The sequence below is a fragment of the Liolophura sinensis genome, chromosome 8, assembly GCF_032854445.1.
Source record: "Liolophura sinensis isolate JHLJ2023 chromosome 8, CUHK_Ljap_v2, whole genome shotgun sequence".
Classification (NCBI taxonomy): Eukaryota; Metazoa; Mollusca; class Polyplacophora; order Chitonida; family Chitonidae; genus Liolophura; species Liolophura sinensis.
Genome location: NC_088302.1, coordinates 49852810 through 49878999, shown reverse-complemented (window position 1 = coordinate 49878999; position 26190 = coordinate 49852810). Strand labels below are relative to the sequence as shown.

The window sequence follows — 26190 nt, the reverse complement described above, 5'->3', positions numbered from 1 at the left end:
ACACAATATATTATAATGTATTTGCTGGTGTAATGTTTTTTTTATTTAGTTACGTGAAAAGTTTTGGTTGTAACTTATTTGATTGAAGGTTCTCTTGTGCAGCAGTGATCTGAGATTTACTGGAAGAGTGTTCTGCCATAAATCGTCAGACAAGCTTGTACGAGTATATTCACTTTCATCACTGACCTCGTACACAAGTCCACCACACTATGTCATCTTATATGGCCATTCTTTGGAACATAAGCAGTCAGCACACACGGCATAGGTTCAAAGCTGGCCTTGGACAGGGACTTTCTAAATTCCCAACCTCTCACTGCTTGTGGGGCCATTGCCGTTGTAAATTCCCCATGTCTCACTGCTTGTGGGGCCATCACCGTTGTAAATTCCCCACCTCTCACTGCTTGTGGGGCCATTGTCATAAATTCCTCATCTCTCACTGCTTGTGGGGCCATCGCCGTTGTAAATTCCCCACCTCTCACTGTTTGTGGGGCCATTGTTGTTGTAAATTCCCCACCTCTCACTGCTTTTTGGGCCATTGTTGTTGTAAATTCCCCACCTCTCACTGCTTTTGGGGCCATAGCCGTTGTAAATTCCCAACCTCTCACTGCGTGTGGGGCCATCGCCGTTGTAAATTCCCAACCTCTCACTGCGTGTGGGGCCATCGCCATTGTAAATTCCCCACTTTTCACTGCTTGTGAAGCCATTGCAGTTTGCACAAACTAACATTTATTGAAGACCACTTGTCTTACAACAATACAGTGTGCATATCTGTTTATCTCATGGAAGATTTCATCAGAAATGTGACAAAGGTTGTTGGTTTACCCTTGGCATCCCAGTTTCCTTTACCTATATCCCATTCTTGAGTGTGTTTGCTAAACAACAATCAAGTCAACAGTCCGCATGGTGGAAGGAGCTGCATGTAGCTCAGGTCAATCAAGGGCCCTCCTCATCAATCAAGCATCAGTAATACTACACGTACATGCAGTGTGAAATTTGGATGAAAGTGGCTCCATTGTTTTGGAGATTTAACCTACATCTGTCAATGAGTATTTTCATCAAAATAAACATCAATTTATGTTGCTATCATAACTAATTCCAAGGTTTTAATTCTGTGGCATATTAAGTAATGCAGACTGAACAATAGATAAGCTACATGTTCTTTGAATGTTTCATACATTGCAGAACTACTCTCACCCAACATTGTTTGTTGCGCCTGTGGTCAGTGTGGTTACTTGCACAGTCTAATGGTTGTAGAAGACCCCCTGCCTTCCATCAATATTATGTGCATATCTGTATGTTACATATGGGAAGGTTTGTAATTAACTTGCCGAAGCTCTGTGGATTACACCACGCCGGCTTGGTCTGGTTTCCTGCTCCCATAAATCTGGCCAGCAAAAAATTCTTGAAATTGACATGAAAACAACAATCAGTTAAATGTTCCCAACGAAGGGGTTTCCCCGTGGACTCTCAATAATCTTTCTTACGCAAAGCAAATCTACATGATACATGTTCGCAGGAAAATGAAAATACCCTCTAGCCAAAGTTATGGGAGGGACGAAAGAAAAATATTGGAATACCAGTGAAATACTCAATACTTACATTTTACTGAAATCGATGACTGTACAAAAATATGTACAAATGACAAACAGATGGTATAAGGACAACATCCTGTCACTTCACCATATATGATAACAATACTGGTGTGTGGTGAACATAACCTTCAGCAGTCAGATTAACCCAACAACTTCACACCCCACAGTTTCAGGATAAAAACAAGCTAATGAAATTCCCAGTCCTATCCAATGTCGCAATGAAAATCAGCAAAATTTTAAATTACTTGACTCATTGATTATGAAGACTTTAAGGACTTCTAATATTGGGTCCAAAATACTGCTACATGTGCTGTTCATATATTGAGAATGAGAAGCGTAGTGCTTTTGTACTGATAGTACCAATGCAGACAGGTACCTGAATGTAATCCCACATGAAAGCAGCAAACACTAAAGACCGAAAGTTTTCAGCTTTTAAGATGAGGTAATTTGTCATGCAGAACTGGCTTACTGCACATGTCGGCGAACATCATTAATATCAAGACTCTTTAGTGTCAAACTTTTATTTTATTTATATGTGGTTTAATTCTTTTCTTATGAATATTTCACTTACTCGATGGTGAGCAGATTCAGGTACAAAAGACTTGGCAGAGCCTGGGGCCAGTTTCACAAAAAAATCTGAAGGCTAAGCTTTAACTCAGTTACCCAACCATCAATTTTATCAAGCCTGTTTCACAAAGAATAATATTTGGCCGTCTGCTAAAGCTTACTGTCTTAGATTTTGAACGTAACCCCAAAATCCTTAGTCACTTCTGAAGGTGAGTAGGAGGAAACATACAGCTTTAAAAATGTTATCAGTCCTAGTTTTAATGTTCATTTGATTAGAGACCAATAGGAATAAATCAGCTTTTATCAGAAAAAATGATAATGAAGAAAAAATTATCATCTTTTTATCTTTTACTTAGTAATAGTAAATCCAATTTAACAATTATCATGTATTCTACCAATCAGACCACTGCATAATGTCCACCTTAGACCGTTCAAGTTTTGTGAAATGAAGTAGTCAATTTTTTCCGCTGCAGACCTCAGACAACCAGGGAAATTTCGTGAAATGGGTCACTGTTGGAAAGAGCTAACCTGATACGAAATGCAAGAGAGCCGGTGGGAACTTCAGTCTACTTACATGTACTACATGACCAATTGCCTTTACAGTAATTTTTTACCCCATTGACACACCACATCACCAAACCAAACAGAATCGAATCACCTTTTGCAAATTCATCACGAAATCTGGTATGTCCACAACTGTATTCAATGTGAATCAATGCACATTGATGTGCATTCTGTCTTGATGTGTCAACGTTGCTAGATTGCTGAACGAAAATTGGACACATTTCATGCCGAGAACACAAAGATGACATGCCATGATTACAACAAACAATGAGCAATGTTATTTGATAGAGTGACATATGAAGACTGCATCCTGTCTATGAATGAGAGGGTTTGTGTTGCTGCCCTGGACTTTCCATACAGCTCTGAACTGACTGGTGTTCATGTTTATAGCTGATAAACCGCAGCCCTTGCATCATCACTCTCAAATGCATGTTGTTCTGGCTGGCTGATTAAAATACAAAAATGCACCATGACTGGGTTAGGCATAAGAGAATGATGTAAATTAATGAGCAGATGACAAAATACAGAGCACCTGTGTAACCAACAACTACTTAAGATCTGGCCGCTTCACATTGGGCTTGTCTCCTCGACATTTAGGACAGAACCACTTCCCCTTAGGTTTTGTTGTAAGTCCGACACAGTTAAAATGGAACCACTCAATGGGGCAGTCGTCATTGTCACAGCCTATCATTTCACCATATGACACCTGGTCACACAGACAGTATGTAGGCTCATCAGGGTCTATGGGTTCTATAGGAGAACGGTCACCCTCCTTATCCTTCTTTGTCTTGCGTTTTTTCTTCTTTTTAGGGGCTTTCTCCTCCTGTCAATCGTAAAGAAAGAAATATTTAAAAGTAAAATAAAATATAAGTTTAATATCCATGGCTGAATCAGTTACATGAAAATTAAAATAATTTAATAAGTCTAACATACATGTAGTATAATTTACATTTACCCTGATTTTGGTCTACTGGCGATTCTAATCCAAAGTGGACAGATCACTCTTCTCTAGTCGTAATTGATTACTTTCCCCAAAAACGACAGAGAAATATGTTTCATCAAAGCAATATACAATACACCAGAAGGCTGGACCTGAACTACTTTCTACGGACCAGAAAAACTCACATTGCCACATTAGTAAGTAATCGTATCTTTTCTTCTTTCACCCACCCTTTTATCCTCTTCTCGGATAACCAAGTCATGCTGTTTCTGTCGCCTCTGCCTCTTGTTGCTCTTATTCTCCACCTTTTCAGCCTCTATCTTCTTCGCTGTGACTGTAGTTTGTAATGCGGGTTCATCAGGCTTGTCTTCCTTACCTGTGCTTGGATCTGAATTGAAAACCAAATGCACTGAATAATTACTGAAAATTTTTGATTTACATGTATAGTGTAACTACAAGAGTAATGCCTAGCTCTTAAGCTACATGTTAGAACAACAGACTTATCCACTGCTAGACAATATCTTCACTTTATAAGAAAGTAAAAATCCTAGACACAGTAATGTAACTCACCAACTTACACACTCATGGACGGAGAGACACTGAGTGAAAGCTTACAAAAATTGCCTGGATCAGTTCAGCAGACAAAATCAAAACAATGCAATATGGCAGATTTCTGTTGTTGCAGAAATATAACCAGCTTATGATAGCTATGTCCAAGACGCTGACTGAGTGACAAGTCACTCCCACGTCTTTAGTCACATCAAGTAAGCATTTTATTTGTTTACACCCCGCTGATGCACACACTTTGTGTGACATTAAAATTTGCTCTTTTACATTTATAACCCTTTTTTCCTTTGAAAGACTGTAACATAATATTAATTAATTAAGTGACAATCCACCAATTTTGTTTTATGCTCAATGAAGTTTTCTTTTATTCTGTGACTGATCCTGTTCAACTGTGACTGACACCCACATCGGCATGAATGTGGAAATCCCCTACCACTATTTTTTTTTCATGTCCACACTCAAGCCATGGCTTGTTGAGAAAGCTGTGGAAGGGTAATAAAATATCACAATTACGGAACTTGTACAAACCTAAGTTTTCCAGATCCTGATCAAGCTGCCTTGTTCTGTTTTCTATATGGTCGATGACAACAGCCAAAAGTTGAATTTTATCGTCCCCTATTTCCTGGCATCTGATCAAGCCCCTCTGTAAAGCATTGAACGCCCGCTTCTTGCCAGGTCCTTCCACTTCTTTTTTGTACAATTCATGATGATGATTCAGCTCTTGTAGAATATCTTCAATTAAGCAGGATACAAATTAAAATTTACTAGAAACCAAGCTGTAACTTGTAAAAGTGCTCGATACATAATTTACGTACCGGTAACGATCAAAAACAGCAAACGTACAACAACAACAACAGCATAATATCGTAATCGGACATTTCAGCAAACATCCTGCAAAAATCATGACTCCATACGTTATTTACTAGCTCATGAATATAATTTTGAGCCCGTAAACTAACTTGAACATACCTTTACACTGAGAATCTAGCTCTCGGAGTTGAGAGACACTGCGCTGTAAATCGTCAGGAAGATTTTCCATGGCATCCAGGTAATTCTCCAGATATGTGGCTGAGCAAAGGGCCTCCACGGCCGCCTGATTCAACATACTCATTTCTCATGGAAGATTGTGAATCACACTATACATATCATCAATAAAACATCACTTTCTATCTCTGTAATACGCTTTTCAGTTTGTCAAAACTGAAACTGACGCGAACGTGTCTTCACTAACTCGCACCGTCTTCAAATGGCTGTCACTAAAACCATAACCGATACCTACAACTTTGCCGATTAGTGAACGGAACAGGAGTTATGAAAAGTACACTAAAACTTTCTCAACAAATTCAGCTCACGTTAAACCGTGTAAATAAATTGCACCACAGAAAAATTAAAATCAAGCACAAAGAGTCCATATCCTGACAATCGGATTTTACTCCCAGCCTTTTTGCTTTTAGGCCCAAAATTTAAATGCTACCTGAAGCAGACGAAGTGTTTTCAGTGGATGGAAGGTGAGTTTGAACATTACAGATCTGGATTTTGTATAACAGAAATTAACTGTTTTTTCATAGAATTAAAACCTGACTGACTTCAGTTGCCTTGCAAAACACACATGTAACCGAAAAGCTAAAGTGGATATTTTGGTTCGGCCTGCTACTCCTGGACAGTGTTGGGAACTTGGAGCTGAATGTATTCATCGTGATGAAATGATGTCAGAGCTGCTCTGAGACAATCATCAGCACTCTTTAGTCACGTGACTAGAGTACTGGCGGAGAACACGAACCGAATTTTACCCAGGCAAGACAGACCTTGAAATTGATGTTAGCATGGACAGTGAAAAATATAGCTTTCAGGTCCCCGGGCCGGTAAGAAATTATTCTGGAAAAGTAATCTGAATGTGCCTAACCTTCAAATATGATAGTTTCGTTGTCCTGTAGTACTTGAAAGTTTAGAAATCGACAAATGTCAGCATTTCCGCCAATTTAGCTCCATGTTATTTATCATCTTGATGATAAACATCGTTTGTTTTGACCCAAAATCACTAGCTTAGGTATGCGATGTACGTTACAGAGAAACGTGGAAGACTAGTAATTTTGAGCTACAGCGTTATCTGAAGGTCATGGGCCCATTTTCGTTCTTCACCATAGTGTTTCTGTGATGACTCCCCCTGTGTCGATGAAGATCTATCAATTGCATCAATATTGTACACGCTATGCTTGTTTTCAATATTATCATTAGTTTTACTGCTACTGCGCATGATTTTGTTTACTGGAATTTATTAATTGTGTTGACCCAAATTGAAATTTAAATTAATGGGTCAAAACTGCTGTGAAACCAAGCCAGCTGTGACAGGCAGACACCTTGCGTTTTTCCACTCGGTGGCATATACATCTACATTGTTTTGCTGGAAACATACGTATTTTTTCTTTATTTTTTCGTGTTCAAATGTCATCTAGTGTAAATTGCTCAGTCTGAGACTTTGAGTTAGTTCATGGAACCTAAATAATGTTCAGTAAAGTCTAAAATGACAGCCCATTTAGATTTCTTTGCCCTTACTACTGCATGCAGTATGTAGTTTTAATATCATTTTTCAAAAACTGATTACAAGAAGAACCATCAGAAGATGGTGTATCCCCGAGGCTGTACTGAACAGACTGCACAGTGATATTTGTACACAAGAAGGTGAAGGGTATCAAGTAACTGGTGCATTTAATATGCTGTCCTCCCATTCACATATGCCTTACATGCAAGATGACAGAACATCAGAACAGGAGATGGACACAGACCCCCATTACAACTTCTGTTTTTCGGTAGGGACGATTGTAGTTCTGTGAATTTTAGGGTATAAAGTCTTTTTTTGCTCCCAGGCGTCCATTTTTGGTGCACAGGTGCATGCTTGGTGTTAAAATGCTGGAAACTGTCTAAACTTTGAGGAGGTATGAGCTTTATTGATGAAAGTTTGAAATTCTGGGTGAGAGGACACAAGGTGTGAGGTAGTGATGAGGCTGCGAGTGACGTCCCGTTGGCGTTGCTAGGCACGCCTCCCAGCTGCCGGCATGGAAAGGTCCAGATTTTGACGGTCAACCTATGTCAAGATTTTTATGGCTTCTTTCTCCCAGGCTGGGCCAGGTATGCACCAAAGCTTAATGGCCACGGAATGTTTGGGACTGAGCTACAGCGCTAGACGTTAACATTGTCGCTTATGGAAAATTAATGGGGGTCCGAGGCCAGATGCGTTGACAGAGATTCATTATCTACATGCAAGTCCCCAATTCCATGTTTAAAGGGAAATAACTCTTGATGCGACAGTTGATGCAGATGCTCAGATGGTCATGTCTACAAAGTTTCATGAAAACCAATCAGAGAATGATAACTGTACATGCCTTTGCAAGGTAATGATTATACAGGCACATATTATAGTTAACCTGATTGATATATCTGCCGTATATATGCCGTGGGGATAAAAATTTAGGATCCATGGTAATTTGGACAATTAAGAATGCGTTGGACTTGTGTGTATTTCTTACAGGTGTACTCTATGTAATAATTTTATTACTGCACAGAAAAGAACATCGATTTTAATAAAAGAACATCTAAAATCTGTAATTGTTATTTAATATTTGTGTGACAGTTGCTTAATATATATAATGTAATTCATTGCAAGCAGTTATAGAATATATTACACAAGTATCAGCACCCAGCCCCACCCAGTACTTGCCATATTAATTATTTTTTTATTTTTTGTTTTTTTTATTTTTATTATTGCCATACATGAAAATATTTGTTGTATAATGCAAATTTATTATTTAAATAAAGGTGAAATATCGGAATTTCCATCACTGATGTTTGGTGAATAAAATTAAATGGAATGGAATGGATGCATGTATGGGGTTTTACGTCGCACTTAACAATTTTTCAGTCATATGACGATGTGTGTGGGTAATTAGGCGTGTGTACATACACTGTCTTCTTGTGGCAGGGCGAGTCCATGCCGCCAAAGTGCTGCCTCCACTGAAGTATCATGCCGAAGACACCAGACATGACAACTGCACCCAATAACATTATACTGACACCTTGTTAATCAGTCCTGTTCCCTTGCTCCAACTTCTCAGTTCGAAGAGCCAAGCGAGGCAGCAATAAGTACATGTGCCATTTTTAAAGCTTTGGCTATTACCTGACTGAGATTTGATCCAGTGTCTTCCGCCTTTGAGGTGGACAGTCTAACCATTATAATGAACTTTCAACAAAAGTACACATAAACCCTCCAGTTAATAGCAACAGTAAACCCCCATAACTGTACTATTGGTGCTATTGGTGTATTGAAGTACACATACTTTGTTTGCAATCCTTTAAAAAAAAAAAGGTTCTGTGAAGAATCTTTTGGAAAAGTTAATAGCTGGAGTGCTAAATGGTTATTCAATGTTGACTTTTTTGGGGTATAATCAATGAAAGTTTGCCACTAATATACATATTATGTTATATTATACATTATTCATGCAAGACTTAACATGGTACTGAGGATTGAAAGTGTTATATCAGCTGGACTACTAATAGTATCAGCCCACTGGAATGTTAATCAAGATCAGTGTTTATCACAAACAGCCCTAGCTGTGACAGACCAAAATCTACCTTTAATGCAGAACACAGTTTATGGTCAAAAAGTCTCTTTGGTTGGTTGGATTGCTAGGTTGTGGATTTGCACTGCTCTTCAGACTTTTCATTCATTCTGCAGGAGTAGATCAGTTTAATGGGTGGAGAAAAATGGGCAGAGTCTTGTGGAAATCGCTAAATAAAAGCCTCATCCAAACCAAATGAAATGAGTTTAAATGTGAGACCTTTATGAGTGTTGTTTATGGTGGTCATTTTGATGGGTAGAGGTAACCAGAGTGCCCAGGGTAAACACACAGCCTTTGGCAAATCACTGATGAACTTTCCAATGTGCAGTGTACAGATGTGCACGCCATATAGGTGGAACAGAAGCGCACTTCAAACATTAGACTGTGCAAATGGCCACATGAGCGCTGTCTACTCACAAGAAGTGTGACCAAGCGAATCTACAAATTCTTGCCCGAATGCAATATATATCAAGCACCACCCCCAACACACCCATAAAACATGTACAGATCTGCCTTTGTCCTGTTCTTGGCATCTGTTCCTAGCTGAAATCATGAAAGTTTCAACATGAATGTCAGCACAATGTCAAATACCACAGGAAGCAATTTTCCTGTTGACCATTGATGTCCTAGTTAATATGTCAAGGTTTAGATATAGTGCCCTCTCCCCCCACCCATAAAAACATTTAACGAACATGCTATAAATATGACTGTAAGGTCATCAATTTCTAACAGCAAGTCTGCTTTAGCCATTACCATTTCATCCTTCATTGCATCTCTATGTACAAGTATTTTAGGTTGTTACCTTGATCAGATAAGCATGGAACACGCACATGATGTTAAGCGGTGACACAATCATATTTCAGTCAGCATATAAAGTATTACCTCCAACCCGCGTAGCAAAAGAATAGATGCACACCTTTTTCATGATTCAGACTCCTGCTTTATTATTTCAACATGATAAGAGACCAAGCAGATGTATTTTACAACATACATGTACTTATTATGCATACACAGGATTAATAAGTCATCAATCAATCTATTACTGGGTAAGTACATCAGAGTCTGATATCTTTGACAGATTGCAGTCCACAATGTGTACATCCTACTATGTTATGCTAAGCCATACTACACTATTATTGATTCGTTCATCCAAACTCATCCATTATTCATCTTGAATAATGCAAGAAGGTTTATCTGTGATAAAATCTTGCTTCATAAATCTCTTGCATGTCCATGTCCACAAAGATGTTATGGTATTTATTAGTGTCTAAGACAAGACTTACAGAAGAAGCAAACAAATAGATGTAAACCAAAAATTTACATATTCAGTCACAAGGTACACATATTTATTTTGATTATTGTAAATTACATTATATTTCTTCCATACCTAAGTTGCCCCTTTTGTGGGATTTCAACAGTTCTATTGATTAGGAAGATGTTTTGAGGTTTGAATAAAAGGTAGGATGAAATTTACAGTAATTCATATACCCTGACACCAAAAAAACATAACAACATAAAACTAAATTGAAGCTTACAAATGTGAAGACCACCCTTTTTGTATAGTATGTAATGAAGTCAACAAACCTATCAATTTCTAATTGATGCACTTTTAATTAAGGAAAAAATAACGTCAGTCAGAAATGTAGTAATATCACCACTCCACCGTTCCACTCTAAACTAAAAAAATTACGATGGGTTAAAATAACATGTCTGCTTTGCTATCTAAATATCTACTTTGGTAATACACTGTAAAACATTTTTCTAAAATTATAAAGATTTAATAAGAGTGCTTCTCTGAAAGCAGATTGGATTACCACCTTGCTGCGTAAGGTGCCAATCAAATTTAAAATGTACTTCTGGCCCTTCCGTAATCTTTATAATAACAGATGTCATACAAGCAAAACAGCTGACAAGTGAGCATGAGATTATAGTATACACATACATACACCACTGACACGTCTGCCTGATTTTTGAACATTCATCTCAATGCAATACACAAAATATATGTTAATGAGAATAGCACTTGATTATCATGACATGAGTCAGCATTCGTAAAGGCCTGTCCATGGCCACAACTGTGTTTGGTACTAGATGGTCAGCTGTAATGTACAGAAAAGCGGAATCTCTTCACCATGACTCTAACATTTATTTAGGTTCACATTCTGCTTGCACAAATCCCTCTTTGCATTAAGTACTTGTAACTATCATGGAAACCAGCAAAATGTCGCCATGGTAGTTACACGTAAATACATGGTCTTAACATTAAGAGGGCTTGTTCCAAGATTTTATGCTGCAAACTTTGCAATCCTAGTCTTATATGTCATAAAATATTACATATACAGCTGAGAACCACTTTAATATATATTCTCCAAAAAGCAAGGGCTAAAAATGCAATATAAAAGAAGAAAAGCTTTTTTGTGTGTAAGTTGCAACTTGAACAAATACATACCGATGCAACCTGTATAATGTAATGTGTGAGGTTTGATCAGTGAGACTCTCTTCACAGATGTCAAGATGAACCACTGACGATCGCCAGGCACCAGACAAACCTCCTGAACATGAGACCTCATTGGTCAATGGCCTGATAATCAGCACCGCTCTTCATGTTTACATGTAGATGTATAACCATACATGCATATGTGAGCCTGCACTTGGAATTTCAGGATACCTCCACAGCATGTAAGCCACAGCATATATACAGATTCAATCAACCCAAGGCCAGTCAGGAAAATAGATCCTTGTCAACCACAAAATCAATAGCTGAGAGATTCCAGAGTCTTTATGTTAGTTATTCATGGAAATTATAGGTGAATAAATGAATGATTGTGGCTTAGCGCCAAAATTATAGATGAAATCAGCAGAGCCATAAAGTATGCCATTTAACCAAAAATAAAAGATGTAGCATAAGAAAAATACATGTACCACTTAAAGTACAGGGTTGTTGATAACTTAAATACATAATGGGAATGAAAAGCATCATTCAGTTACATCTCAATAATACATGCATTACTCAAGACACACACATATATTAATTGAAGGGGAAGGTACACACACAAAACATTATCAACATAACAACCCCTGGCATTCTGGGCGGTTTACTGAAGATGTAAAACAAACATCTTAAAGCACATATGTATGTACAAAGCTTGAGCCATGGTCAGCATAAACTACTTGTACAGATAACTTTCATCAAATGTTATTGGACATTAACTCAATAGTACCACCAATAACTGTCTGTTGCTTATGTATAATAAAGTACATCAGAGAAATTCTTTAAGGTGGCATGTATTTTGATTCAGACATGCATATACATGAACATCCTTAAAACACTCTGATAATGCCACTTGTAATCTTCCAGTAGATCCATATAAAATACACAGAAATCAGCGTCATGTTACCTGGAATAAATTCTACAAAGACATGAACATTTGGATTTGTATGCGTGACTATGTACAGTAAAACCAGACCTCAATGTATGCATTTTTACTGTGTGCACACCGAATAAATGATGCTACATGAATCTGCCACTACTTTGTTAAAATATTAAAAGTATGTAAAAAAATGATAGGAATATACGCTTAAGAGAGCATCGATTGTTATTAATGATGCCTGCATAATGTCTAGTCATGGGTTACCAGCGTTCATCCCAGGCTGGGCGCATATCACGTGTAATTTTCTTGGCACTCTGAGGCCTACTCCTTGAGCCACTGGTCGTAGTAGATGCCAGGCTCTGGACGCTTGACATACTCGACATGCTGCGTACACTGGATTTGCATGTGCTGGGGGGTGTCTGAGGGGATCTTGCACGCCAGCTGCCAGAGGGAACACCATACTGCATCTGTCGCCGATACTCAGTCAGCTGCTCTTTCTTTGTTAACCCACGTGTTGGCTTTATGTTTTGAAGTCTTTGCAAAAATGCCTAAAAAATAGAAAACAATATACGCTGTTAGTACCGTACCAACTTTAGGGTATTCAATACTGGTATACCTGTACATGTATTGTTCATGCGCTGTATTTACACTGTAAATCTTCAACCTTGTCAACCTCAACAGCACTTCTTTCAGAGAAATTTATGAATACAATTATTATGAAAATTATGCTTAAAATGATTCCTCTGTGGCACTTAAGACATAAGCTTCATAAAAGTTAAAAAAAAAAAATGGGCAAATTATTTCTCTACACCTTATAGTTCTCACAGAATGTTTCAAAATATTGGTCACAAAGGTGGCTGAAAAAGTTGAAGAATTATGGTACATGCATGTATCTTGTACTGTTGCAATCAGAACTATTGAAACATTTCACAGGCAATTTTACCACATTGAACTTTCCTCTTACTGTGTCACAACATCTATTTCACATATATGTATGTTACAAATCTGTAAACTTTTAATGTACATGTTCATCACTTCAAGAAGTTAAAAAATATTACAACTGTTATTTAACAAGCCCTGAAGTTGTGAAAAATATCAAATTAATCTAAAAACCCTATTCAGATATATGTAGTCTTTCTAAATCATGATGCATTTCATATTAAAACAGAATAATCAATTTACATGATCAAATATCTTCCGCACACACATGTAACTGCTTCCACAGATTGGTTTACAGAACAATGTACAGTACATTCATGGAAATATCAATATTCAATAAAAATTGATACCATTCACGTAGTTCATATACATGTATATTACTGATTATCGCAGCCAGATATTCACTACACTGTATATCTTATGTGTGTGCGTTTATGTGAACATGTCACAGTGGGCGTGTCTAAGTTGATACAGGAACAAATCAGATATTTGGTATCTGTTGATAGAAATATTGACATGGCATTGTCCGTAGCCATGGGATTTAAGCAAGGCTCTCAGATGAAGAACCTAAACTGCAGAGCCCTAGTTACTGTTTATGTGTTCAGGGACATGTCCATAGCAACACACACAAGGCTACAATTAGTAGTACAGACATAAAATTCTCTTCTATTTAAGGTCGTCAGTAGCAACATACAGTCACAGCTACACTGTTGCTGTGACCTTTTAATTTGATTCCATTTATAACATTCATCTTACACAACTGGTATTTATGCTGCGTGATCTTGAGGTTATTTCAAATGTGGTGTGCATATACACATATCACATTATTTGCAACAAGTAAGGCTGGTTGGTAACTATCTTGTCACATCATACATTTGAACTACAGTACCTAGTTCATGTTCATGTACTACCTGAATGTTAATCAGAATGCCCCAGACCAGAAAATGTTCACCTTTCATTCACTACAATCGAAAGTGACCAAGGGTGAACTGACTGAGACACTTAAAATACAATGTAGTAAGAAACAGAACGCTGTCCTGGGTCATCCTGTTTCATCATGAATTAGCCACACCAATTAATTCCAAGTGAAATGTACATCACCACTATTAAGTCACCATATACGAAAGACTTGCAAATAAATGCATTATTTAGTAAGTCTACATGTATATGTATGCATACATTTACATCGCAAAAAAAAAATGTTGTTGAATTTATAGAATCTTGGGAAAACCTGATACTGGAGATACGATTTTGGTTCCAGATCTGTTTGCCCTTTTCCAAAGCTGTTTAAATTTCATTCTTAACATGCCACATGCTAACAGCTGTGTGCCATTGTTGATAATATTAGTCTCTGCAAAGGTATTAAAGGACGGCATAACTTTGAAATCTTTGTGAAGTCTCATAAAGTGTCTGGTGACAGGAATATAAGTGAAGTTACATAAGAAAAAAAAATATAAGTAAAGTTATGTAAGAAAAAAAATAATCTGGTCAAAGCACCTGTCACTTAATCTATGCAATATCATGTACACATTTAAATTCTTCTGTTATTTGACCAAGCTGGCAAATGTTTTTGGGGGTGGATTTGGGGGATGGACAATTCACTGCTGAGTTGAGTATATTAATAAATTTTTGTCAATTCAATTGACAAAAATTTCTGTCAAAATCTCCTTGAACTTGTGAATTACTTGCTACAAGCAAGGCTTTCCACAAGTTGTTGAAAATGTACATTATTGTACTGCATGGCTTCTCACATCATGTTTTATAAAAATAAAAATGATCTATCCAAACATAGGCGACAAAAATGCAAGAAGCTGTCTTAGATATTAACCTTGCCTTCAACCCCTACAGTCTACATACTATAATATGTACATAGATTTTTTTTTGGTTTAATGCCATGTCGGTACTCATCTTTATGGAAATTGGTCTGGAGTGTGCAGAGTAAACCATAGGCTTTTAGCAAATTGGGAAACTGCCCACATAGGACATATATGTTTTCTTGGTGGAAGGAAAGTAGTCTTGAATCAACGTCATGTAAGACTACACACAAAGCACTAAGAACAATGAAAGCAACACAATCTTGAAAATCCAATCGGAGAATGGTAATGAACCCACATCTTGAGCGACCTTGTGATCCAAAAGGCAAGCACCATGACCATTCTAGAGCTATGTATGTACCTGTGTATTATCATACCCACTACGTCTTGAAAAAATCAACGAAATAAATGCGACTCCAAAAACATGTACTGGATAGTCCGAGAGTGCTCTAATGCACTCCATTTAAAAACCTGATGCAGTTGCCGTGGGCCACAGCCTCATTTTTGCAGGCACCTGTGTTCCTTACCTTTTCAAATGGCTATTCATTTTAAACATTTTAAACTTTGATCGGTTAGGTAGGCTGTATGGGCCCCAAGATCCCATGGCCATGTGACCTGCTGTGCTGCCATCCTTAACATATTTCACAACGGCTGGTAAATGCATAATGGTTTTAAATGGAGCGTACTCCATTTGGTTTAGCGGCCATCCTTGACAGAACAAAATTTTGCCAACTCTAACATCAGAGCAATGCTCTGACTAATGTACTGGACAACATTTATCACACATGCTCAGCACTACCATCAAAACACAATGCACATTTCTTACCAAGTTTTCTTGCTCTATTCGCCTCTGCTCCTTCAACCGATTAACAGCAGAATTTGGTAGTCTTCTCACTGGATTTGCCTGAGTGTATGTCTGCTCTTTCTTCTTTCTTGGAAGTCTCTTCCTAATGATTTCTTGCAAGAGACGTTCATTTTCCTGATCAATGTTTCTTGCCTGCATATTACTAAAAGAATAGTTATTTTTTTCACGATGAAAGGACGAATTTGGAGGAGCAAATACCACACGACGAGTCGAGGATTTTATTCGCTTCTGCTTTTCACTGTCAAGTTCTACAACAGCTTGCATTAGCAGTTTGAACTCCATTGTGCCTTCAGCCGGCCTTTGAACAGGAACATCAGATGTATCTGGCAATTCTTTATATGGTTTATATTCTCTTTGTGGAGCACTGATCACTGACACATGTTTACGATTTTTACGCTTCATAACTGGACTGGAGTCTGCTGAGTGCAATGGTGAAACATCAGTGATTTCACTGTCAGTATTTGATTTGTGGCTTTCAGAGCTGCTATCTGAATCACTATCACTGGTGTAGGAATCTGAACCACTGTCACTCAGACTTTTTGATACGCGTTGCTGAGGTTTTGAACTTGATTTTCTTGAAACAGCCCTATTGTAATTGCTCTTCGGTCTGGTTTCTCGTGAGTCGGAGGACTGGGTTTCCGTCTTGTATTGTGAGGTTTTACCCTTGCTCTGTCTGCCCCATGCCTTTCTTCTCTCAATGTCACTTGGCTTTAGTGAATGCTCATTTTTGTCCTCACCTTCTTGTCCGTCTGAGTAAGCACTAGAACTGCCTCTGTCACTGTCTTCACTGTCTGATCGTCTACTACTGCTCCCATCGCTCTCAGATTTCCTTCGCCTTCGGCGGCGCCGGGCTCGCGGGGAATTCTTCCTGCCACCCGAATCAGCTGACGGAAGCCTGGCATTGACTGACGTAACTACATCCGAATTGACAATGTTTTCATTGTTCTCGCTGTCTGAACTGTAGCTGTGCGTGGAGGACGAATCGTCCGAACTATAGTCATCTACCGGCGAGCTGTTACGATCTTCGCCATGTTTGTCGCTCACGTTTGCACTTGCAGGCGACTTGGAACTCAAAGGAATAGGCGGCTTACCGTTAACTGTTGTGTTCAGTGGTGACTTTGAAACGTTTCTCACGGGACTTCGCCGATCTCCCTCGTCAAAGAAGTCAAAGTCAACTTCACCTGATAGTTCGTCGTCCATCGTCGTGACAGAAAGAGGCTTTAGTCCTGCTGTCAACTGCTCATTCTGGCTGTCCGTTTGCGTTGTGTGTGGTAGCAACTGGTGACGTCACTACGCGAGACTGGGCGAGACTTCTCGGTATTCTCATTTTTGTCTTCTGCTACAGGAAGGCGCGGAATTTAAGTACGTAAATATTCCCACGTCTTTTAGGAGGTAAACACTATCTGACACTCAATATTCCTTACTTTCTCTTGTATGGATACCAAGCCTGTTTGTATTATAACAAAAGGAAAAGACCATTTTTCCAAACTAATACTGTTTACTAGCCGGCCCTGTATTCTAGCAGAGAACATCGTTGCTTTAGCCTTTGGACTCACCAATGTTACATAAATGATGAATCACATGATGATGATCGCATTCACGTCGTACTTCTTTTCTTCTTAATTTCACAATCTTTAACTCTAGCTTGGATTGGGGTGTTTCCCTCACAAGTTTCCAGGTTTGTAACTGGTTTTATTTTCAGGAAAAACAACTGAGTGTGCAGGTATGGAGTGAAGACTGTTCTGCATCACAGTGGCAAACATGGAAGACTATGGCCCAGCAGTCTTCTCCTCCAAGAATGAGAAAACAAGCTCAGGCAAGAAGATAAAAAGTGTTGTCAGTTATCAAATATTTGTTCTAGAAAATAAGAGTAAGCTGCAAGGGAAGTATCCATTCCTAAAAGCCCATCAGATAAATGGTAAACTAAAGTCATTGTGGAACACACTGCCAGAGGAGGAAAAAGGAAAGTACAGAAAATTTACCCTGATTTCAACACCAACACCTCCAAACAAATCTCCCAAAGTTAAAAATGAGAGGAAGGGGAATAGTTGCAGAGGTAGACTCCTGACACCCAAAGCACTGAGGACAAATAAAACTGCCTGTAATTCCGGAAATACAGAATCACCTTTATTCAAAAGCAAAGGAAAAATAGATGACAGTGGTCATTGGGAAAATACTCTGTTAGGTCCTTACCATGACAGTGATGAAGACTCTGTGGAAGCCGACGAAAAGCTAGAACCAGACCCATGTTTGTTTGAGGAAGATGATCCAGGTAACAGTAGAAAAGACTCTCCAGTGCCTTGGCCCAAAGAATCCAATACATATAACACCAGATATTCTGTAGAGAAGAATTACAAAGCTCCTGAAATCATCAGCAACTCTGGCATGTCTGACAGATCAGGAATTCTCAAAAGGTAAGAACAGAAAAACTTCACATGTATAATGGTACTCAGGCTTAGTTAAATTTACAGTGTACATACACTGTTTTTTTCGGTGTACTTACATTGTAATGACATCAAATTTTGTCCACAACTAATTTGCTTCTTTTACCTAATTCAGAAGGTTTCATTGATTTAGGAAAGGTAAAAACGTCAGTTTCGGTACCAAAAGTAATGTTTTATGACTTATTTACATCTGAAAATGTACTTTTTTTCAGGAGAATGTTATGGCAAATACAGAACTGTGTTCAGCTCCACACTTTCAAATGTGAAATTTTTCCAGTACTGCATGATTGTGCAAGGTGTCAAAATTATCACTTTCATAATTTTTTTCTCTTTAATTTTTCAGTGCAAACAAAGAAAACAGACGACCAAGAGCAAGAGTTTCATTCTCTACAAAAGATGTGGAAGTGAAGATAATGAGTGAGATGGAAGATTCTTGTTCTACCACAAATGCCTCTCAAGATCCAGGGTCAAGCTTTGATACAAACCCCTATAATTTTGATGCCATCGATAAGTTTGAAATTTGCATAGGTTCACCAAAACCCGAACAAATAAATACATTGGGTAAGCAGTCATCAATATCCCAACAAAATTGTAACACCAAAAAAGAGTCTAAAATTACTAGCAGCAAGAATCCACCAAAGAAAGCAGCCAGAAGGAAGACGATATCTCCAGCTGTGCAAACCAAACGAATGTTACGTTCTAGATCACCCAATCAAAGTGCTGAAAAGGAGAGGAAGTTTGTGTTCAAACTTGATGAGCTCTCTTCATCCCCATGTCAAGATGCTGAAAGTGGTAGAGGTGATGCTGAAGAAAGTTTCCTGAGTGAAGATGGCATCGTTTCTGATTGCAGTGATGCTAAATGGTCTGGAAGGAAACCAGTCTCACAATGTTTACTGGCGGGAGGAGATAACCAGAAAGTATTGCAGACCCATGTTTCCATGACAACAGAAACCCCACCCTCTCTAGATACAAGCACAGACACTAACAATGCCATCTTAGCACCCAGAAAGAGAAGGCAATTAGCCCACTCCCTAAAGGAAACCAAAAAGGCTCCCAGTAACGAAAAGTCAAAGATAAGTGCAGCAAGGTTACAAAAATGGCAATCTCCCAGGTTTCAAACAAAGGCTGATACTGCTTATGTTTCCATGAATAATGATGCTAAAAAGTCAGAAAGGAAGGCAAAACATAAACCATCCAGGAGAAGACCAGAAACAACCATGGGTAACAAGTCTGACTGTTATGGCTCTTTGCTGGAATCCTCAGACAATTCAAAGCAGATGCTTAGTACAGATGTGGATGTCTTCCAACCTAAGCTTAACTACACAGAGTTTACAGATGAACCATCCAGTGGTTCTGAGGCAGAAATGTCCCCTGTGCTCCTGGAATCCCAGGCCAAGTCTCGGATGTCAGTAGCAGAGACCATCCGTAGCCTGAAGATGATCGCATCTCCAGATAACATTGCTCTCAGTGAAGAATCAACTTCTGACTCTCCTAAAATCCTTTCTCCAACACTATCAGACATTTCTGTGGTAAGAATCTCCTGTTCCCAAATTTTACATTTACAACATGCGGTCTGAATGTGAGTCGTGTATTTAGTCAAAAATAAATCAAAAAGCCTTAAAAATATTAATAGTTTGACCATTATAGGTTGCATTATTCTTTCAGGTTGAAAAATTAGTGTATTGTAGCACAACAAAGAACCATGATATTGCAAAACAGCTGTCCAAAACAATAACAATTCAAATAAATTGACATTTTGGGTTTAGACAAGTAATTATATCAGACATCGGTTGTTGCATCCAAAGGATTGTGACTATATTGTTGTGTGCTGATATTAATTACTGTAATCATATGGGCAGTCCCAGATAGTTATCGAGAATCCATCAACAGAATCTGAACTTAAACAGGTTACTCCACACAATAACCCACATGTACACATCATCATCATGTATCAAGTCAGGAATTTTTGTAGGCCATTGGAAGCTTCCTGATTGGCATGGTGCAAGATGTTGTGGAATGTAGTAGATATGGTTTTAACAAGACTGTAGTTTGATATTCATTCGGGAAGAATTAAGGGACGATATTAAGCTCTTTGGTGAAGTTTGTAGTTCTGAATATGAACTACATGATGACCTGAAAGAAGTTGGTGATGATTTGGAAGCACTTCACAGGAATTTTTGATAAATGATAATGAAATGATAAGTGATCTTACAAAGCTTTACTCCTGTTAACACGCTGAACAGAAAGTTTTAAAGTGTTATGAAAGCAAGCCTTATTATTATTACTTGGGAAAGCTCTTGGCATGGAAACAATCAGTAAATTCATTATTAAAATTATAAATAAGACTTATATAAATCTACTAATTGTTGTCAGTTGTCAAGCCTGTCTTCTAATGAAGGATGTGTCTCAGAACAGAACGAGTCAGCAGTACAAAGGAAGGGGGCCCTCAGACAGGATCGCAGCAATCAGCAGAAAATGAGGGGCAATGCTGTGAATGCTCTGGGGATGAACATAACAAGCAAGCTGCTCCCAAGGCTACAGGTTAGAATGGCGCTGCAGTTTTAATAATTGTATATCCAGATTTAGACAATCATTATAGCAAGGTAATTTTAACATAAGATGAACCTAGTTTTCAAAAACATTTTGCATCATGCCTGATGCCTGAGGATTCTTCATAGAGTATATAGTTATGACAGGGCCAAATACATTTGTTTAAGTTAGGCACCCTTTTAGTAGGCTAATTTGCGATAAAATATTTTCGACAGTAAGAAACCTTAACTTAAAGTCTTCTATGCCAAATTGCAATGGCAGTATTACTTATACACCTTTGTACACTCAGTTTACACGAATATTTTAAGTAATATCCCCAATAACTTGGTCTGTTTTAGGGTATGCTGAAAAAGGTATAAAGGTGTCCTTGTATTAGGCCCTATGTGGTGAGCATTGAGTGCAGATGAGATTTTGGAACATGGTTTGCTCATGATCACATCAAAGCATGTGGAATTTTACGCAGAAATGTTTGTCTTTGTAGAGCAAATGGGCGAGGACAAAGGTACGAGAGCCTCTGTGTGACATGTTCCAGGACATGACTCCTCCAGAACTGAGGATGATGTCCACCCGACGGTGAGTAGTAGGATTAGTCTGCATTTGGCTAGATTAGTATAAAGTTAGATTGAATTAAGGTCAGTACACAGCTGGTTTCTAGTCTTAAGCACGTTGACAGGTCAACCATTGAGCCTCAATAAAGGACCCCAATCATCGAATCCTTTACGACAGTTATAACACAATCAGGCATGGGAATATTGCTTTAATTAGCTGATTTCAGATATTTTTATAGACGATTCCTAATGTGATTCGGAGGTAAGGTAAGATATTTTCAGAATTGCTGAGAAACTCCAGACTTGTTTCTGACCATCAATTCCTATGCCAGCTCCATGGTATCAACCATTTTCATTGCCTGATTTATTTATTTATTTGATTGGTGTTTTACGCCGTACTCAATAATATTTCACTTTTATGGTGGCAGCCAGCACTATGGTAGGAGGTAAACAGGCAGAGCCCATGGGGAGCTCATGACCATCCCCAGGTGCCGTGACTGATCATGACTTGTATAATTGGTGTTGAGTGCAAAATGTTTTATTTCTACACTTAAACCCCTGACAGGCACTATTTACCTTTTCTGGACAGAGGAATGTTCTAGTAAGTATATTCATAAAGACATACAAATCATTGTTCGGCATCATTTTTGTAATTTGTTTATTTATTTATTTGATTGGTGTTTTACGCCGTACTAAAGAATATTTCACTTATATGACGGCAGCCAGCATTATGGTGGGAGGAAACCAGGCAGAACCCATGGGAAACCAGCGACCATCCGCTGGTTCCTGACAGACCTTCCAGGAGAGGAAGCCAGTGTGAGCTGGACTTGAACTCACAGCGACCGCATTTGTGAGAGGCTTCTGGGTCATTACGCTGCGCTAGCGCGCTAACCAACTGAGCCTCGGAGGCCCCCATTTTTGTAAGAATCCCTTATTTCCTCAAAGAAAGACTGTCATTAAATAAAATTTGTTTCCTGAAAGCTACCAGAAACTAGATTATCATGTTGTTTAAGAGCCGTTGTTCTCAGACCTTAATTTCAATACTGTGAATGCTTGACACAATGTCCAAGGTTCTCAGTGGACTGTGACACAGCATGCAGACCGTATACATGTACATGTACAGTGTGACTGGTGTCTGTGATCTCATGGATAGTGGCAGGCAGTGTTCAACAGACAACAGAATCAGCTCTGACCAAGATATGTTACTTGCATTTTTACATTTTCTCTTTGGATCTCAGCAACTCATTCAGCTTAAAAGGGCATTGTTCAGAATGGTGCTATAAAGAGAATGATTCCACATGCAGATTGACATTAATAATGAAATAACAAATATCCAAGGCTGTAATAAGTGCTGTCAGAATTTTCAAGCAACTGTATCAGTTGTTTTAGAATGTTTTTTGTTTGCAATTTCAGATTGGTGTCCAGCTCAAAGAAAGAAGGCACAGGCAATTTTGAAAAACTCTTTGAGGAAAACGAAATATTTGGATGATATTTTGTGTTGTCCAGTAAGCAGTATTTGTTCTTTTCAAGTCAAAATTCACATTCAGAAATCAATGTAGTGAGTAAATCACCTGAAGCTCTTAGTTCAGTAATTCACTGAATCTACAAGATACATGTACTGTCTTTGTTAATTACATGTGATGGATTAGCAATGTACTTTTTTTTTTTCTTTCCCAAAGATAAAATGGTGTTTCCTGAATGAGACGATTCATTTTATAGTTTGTAAGCAGGTTGATGAGACAAGTATTACACAGTCAAACTGTTTTGGCTTTTGTTAGTGCTATAGATAAAAGAGAGTTTGTTTCTTTTAACATGTGGTTTTAGTGCTTTATTTCTTGAATACTTCATCCTTTGCCAAATATTAGGGTATTATCACATTGCCCTTGAAACAGATAAAACAGAATTCTATTTTATTGATTGTTGTTGATGCCATACTCAAGAATTTTATACTTAGGTATATACGATGCCAGATTTCATGGATGGTGGAATGGTGGAGTGTCTACGGTAAACCACCCAGTCACTGACAAATTTTTCAGCATGTGAAGATATGCACATCATATAGGTGAAATACAAATGGTCTTCAATGAAAATTGGACTGCTCAGACCATCACTAGAGGGCTTAGTGTCACCAAAGCCCTTGAACAGAGTGGAGTAATGCACTGTCCTGGGCTGGGTTATAAGTCAAAACCTTCTGTGCAAATGTCTTAACCACTCTCCTCCGGCTGCTCCTAATCCTGATGTAGGAATCCAGAATGTTTCAGTATGACTTTCTTTCACATGACTTCTGTTGTCATTCTGTAAATGCTTTGAGACACATTTATAAAAGTGTGATGCAGTGTTTAAAAGATTTGCAAATTCTATCTACATCATTGAAGCATAATTCTAGAAATACCTCCCATATGAAAACACACAAAAGATTCTCTAATAGTCTGATGATTTGTTCTAGAGAAGAGTACTTTACAGGGTGGAGGAAACCCAAACACAAGTATCAACAGTTACATCACAAAGTGCTTATGTGGTGTACAGGGTGGAGGAAACCATATCACTTCACCAGCCACATCACAAACCACCTCTCTGGTGTACAGGGTGGAGGAAACCATGACACTTATAAACCAGCTACATCACAACGTTCTTTCTGATTACAGAGTGGAGGAAGTTGCATCATCAATTACATCACAAACCACCTCTCTGATGTACAAGGAGGAGGAAGAATACTTTACAGGGTGGAAAAAAACAAAACACATGTATCAACAGTTACATCACAAACTACTTATGTGGTGTACAGGGTGGAGGAAACCATAACACCTCACCAGCTACATCACAAACCATCTGTTTGGTTTACAGGGTGAGGGAAACCACAACACATGACCGGCTTCATCAAAAACCTACAGTCTGGTTTACAGGCTAAAAGATACAACATCACCAGCTACATCACAAACCTCTTTGGTTTACAGGGTGAATGATACCCCAATACATCACCAAACCTACAGTCTAGTTTATAGGGTCAAGGATACCGCATCACATCACCAAACGCATCACAAAGCTACAGTCTACATTACAGGGTCAAGGATACCGCATAACATCACCAATCGCATCACAAACCTACAGTCTACATTATATGGTCAAGGATACCGTAACACATCACAAACTGCATCACAAACCTACAGTCTAGTTTATAGGGTTAAGGATACCGCAACACATCACAAACTGCATCACAAACCTACAGTCTACATTATAGGGTCAAGGATACCGTAACACATCACAAACTGCATCACAAACCTACAGTCTACATTATAGGGTCAAGGGTACCGTAACACATCACCAAATGCTTCACAAACCTCCTGTCTGATGTACAAGGTGGAGAAAACCGTAACACATCACAGGCTACATCACAAACCTCCTCTCTGGTTTACAGGGTGAATGATACCCCAATACATCACCAAACCTGCAGTCTACATTATAGGGTCACGGATACCGTAACACATCACAGGCTACATCACAAACCTCTCTGGTTTACAGGGTGAATGATACGCCAATACATCACCAAACCTGCAGTCTACATTATAGGGTCACGGATACTGTAACACATCACAAACTGCATCACAAACCTTCTCTCTGGTTTACAGGGTGAATGATACCTCAATAAATCACCAAACCTGCAGTCTACATTATAGGGTCACGGATACTGTAACACATCACAAACTGCATCACAAACCTACAGTCTAGTTTATAGGGTCAAGGATACCGCAACACATCACCAAGTGCATCACAAACCTACAGTCTAGTTTATAGGGTGGAGGAAACCATAACTCCTCACAACTAAAGTTATTGTGTGGTGTGCCTTTGGCAAGTTTGGATCCGTGTTCCTTCAGCAAATCTTTCAATTCTCTATAGATGTACATGTGTGTTTGTGTATTTATTTGATTGGTTTATGCTACCCTGTAAGATGGCGGCCAGCATTATGGTGTAAGGAAACTGGGCACAGCCCGAGTGAAATGCACGGCTATCCACAGGTTTTTCTCAGACCTTCCCACGTACGACTGGGGAGGAAGCCACTATGAGCTGAACTTGAACTCACAGTGGCCAAAGTTATATTAGCAAGTATTCTTCTATGTGTAATGCTCAGTATTGTGGTAAGTCTGTAGTATAAATTTCCCCCATTCACTAAACTGGGATTTTCATATGGTTATAACATGATCTTAAACCAGGTGAATTAATCTTATTTCCAAAGTGTGTGGCTGGTTCAGGTGTATTTAATACCTCTTTCCACAGTCTGTTTTATATATGTTGATGGCGTCTAGTTGTTGCAGGTGAGTCCTAAGGCTGAGTTTATAATGCAGCTTCACTGAAGAACCATGGTGAAAGTATCAAACATAATAATAACTGACAGTTCTGATCAGTGGTTGCACCTTCACTAATTCGGGACACATAGCAAAAATGTACACTATGTAAATATTATTATCTTTGGGACGAATTGTGAACTCTTGGCATGAGTGGTCAGCATTTCACTGACAGCTTACCAATCATAAAAGTCTTTTCACTCAATGCCTTGAATAATTCAATGAAATCTAAAAGTGTAAAATACCATTCCATATTTGTAAAATGTCTGAAAAAATCATGTGAAAAAAAATAACTATGAAACTGACTAACAACCTTATTACAACAGACAATGACATGAGAATAAAATGAATCAAATTAATTATGCTACAAATATCCACCATAATTATGTAATTAGGGTACATATAATTTATTTTGTGTTTTACAGGCAAACTGACACTTAAAAAAACAAATCAAATGAAAACACTGAAAATTTACC

At 38.4% G+C, this 26190-nt stretch overlaps 3 protein-coding genes across 5 annotated transcripts; 1 reads left to right on the top strand and 2 right to left on the bottom strand.

The window, feature by feature from the left end:
- Positions 1–2801: 2801 nt before the first annotated feature.
- LOC135473016 (inhibitor of growth protein 1-like) lies at positions 2802–5455 on the bottom strand. Of its 2 annotated transcripts, none has more exons than XM_064752785.1 (4): positions 5200–5455; positions 4759–4962; positions 3894–4051; positions 2802–3546 (listed from the first exon to the last, which is right to left on the bottom strand). In XM_064752785.1, exons 1-4 carry the CDS (start codon positions 5339–5341, stop codon positions 3271–3273), a joined length of 780 nt encoding a protein of 259 aa, XP_064608855.1. In that variant the 5' UTR covers positions 5342–5455; the 3' UTR covers positions 2802–3270. The 2 variants fall into 2 exon arrangements, with proteins under 2 accessions (XP_064608855.1, XP_064608857.1); XM_064752787.1 differs by having other exon boundaries at positions 4759–4917.
- A 4323-nt stretch (positions 5456–9778) lies between these two features.
- On the bottom strand, positions 9779–17133 carry LOC135472301 (cilia- and flagella-associated protein 97-like). Its single transcript, XM_064751746.1, has 2 exons — positions 15794–17133; positions 9779–12762 (listed from the first exon to the last, which is right to left on the bottom strand). Exons 1-2 carry the CDS (start codon positions 17030–17032, stop codon positions 12475–12477), a joined length of 1527 nt encoding a protein of 508 aa, XP_064607816.1. The 5' UTR covers positions 17033–17133; the 3' UTR covers positions 9779–12474.
- A 42-nt stretch (positions 17134–17175) lies between these two features.
- Positions 17176–23185, top strand: LOC135472299 (uncharacterized). Of its 2 annotated transcripts, none has more exons than XM_064751745.1 (6): positions 17176–17194; positions 17535–18246; positions 18620–19805; positions 20650–20817; positions 21308–21399; positions 22788–23185. In XM_064751745.1, exons 2-6 carry the CDS (start codon positions 17594–17596, stop codon positions 22861–22863), a joined length of 2175 nt encoding a protein of 724 aa, XP_064607815.1. In that variant the 5' UTR covers positions 17176–17194; positions 17535–17593; the 3' UTR covers positions 22864–23185. The 2 variants fall into 2 exon arrangements, with proteins under 2 accessions (XP_064607815.1, XP_064607814.1); XM_064751744.1 differs by having other exon boundaries at positions 17177–17224.
- The last annotated feature ends 3005 nt before the right edge of the window (positions 23186–26190 follow it).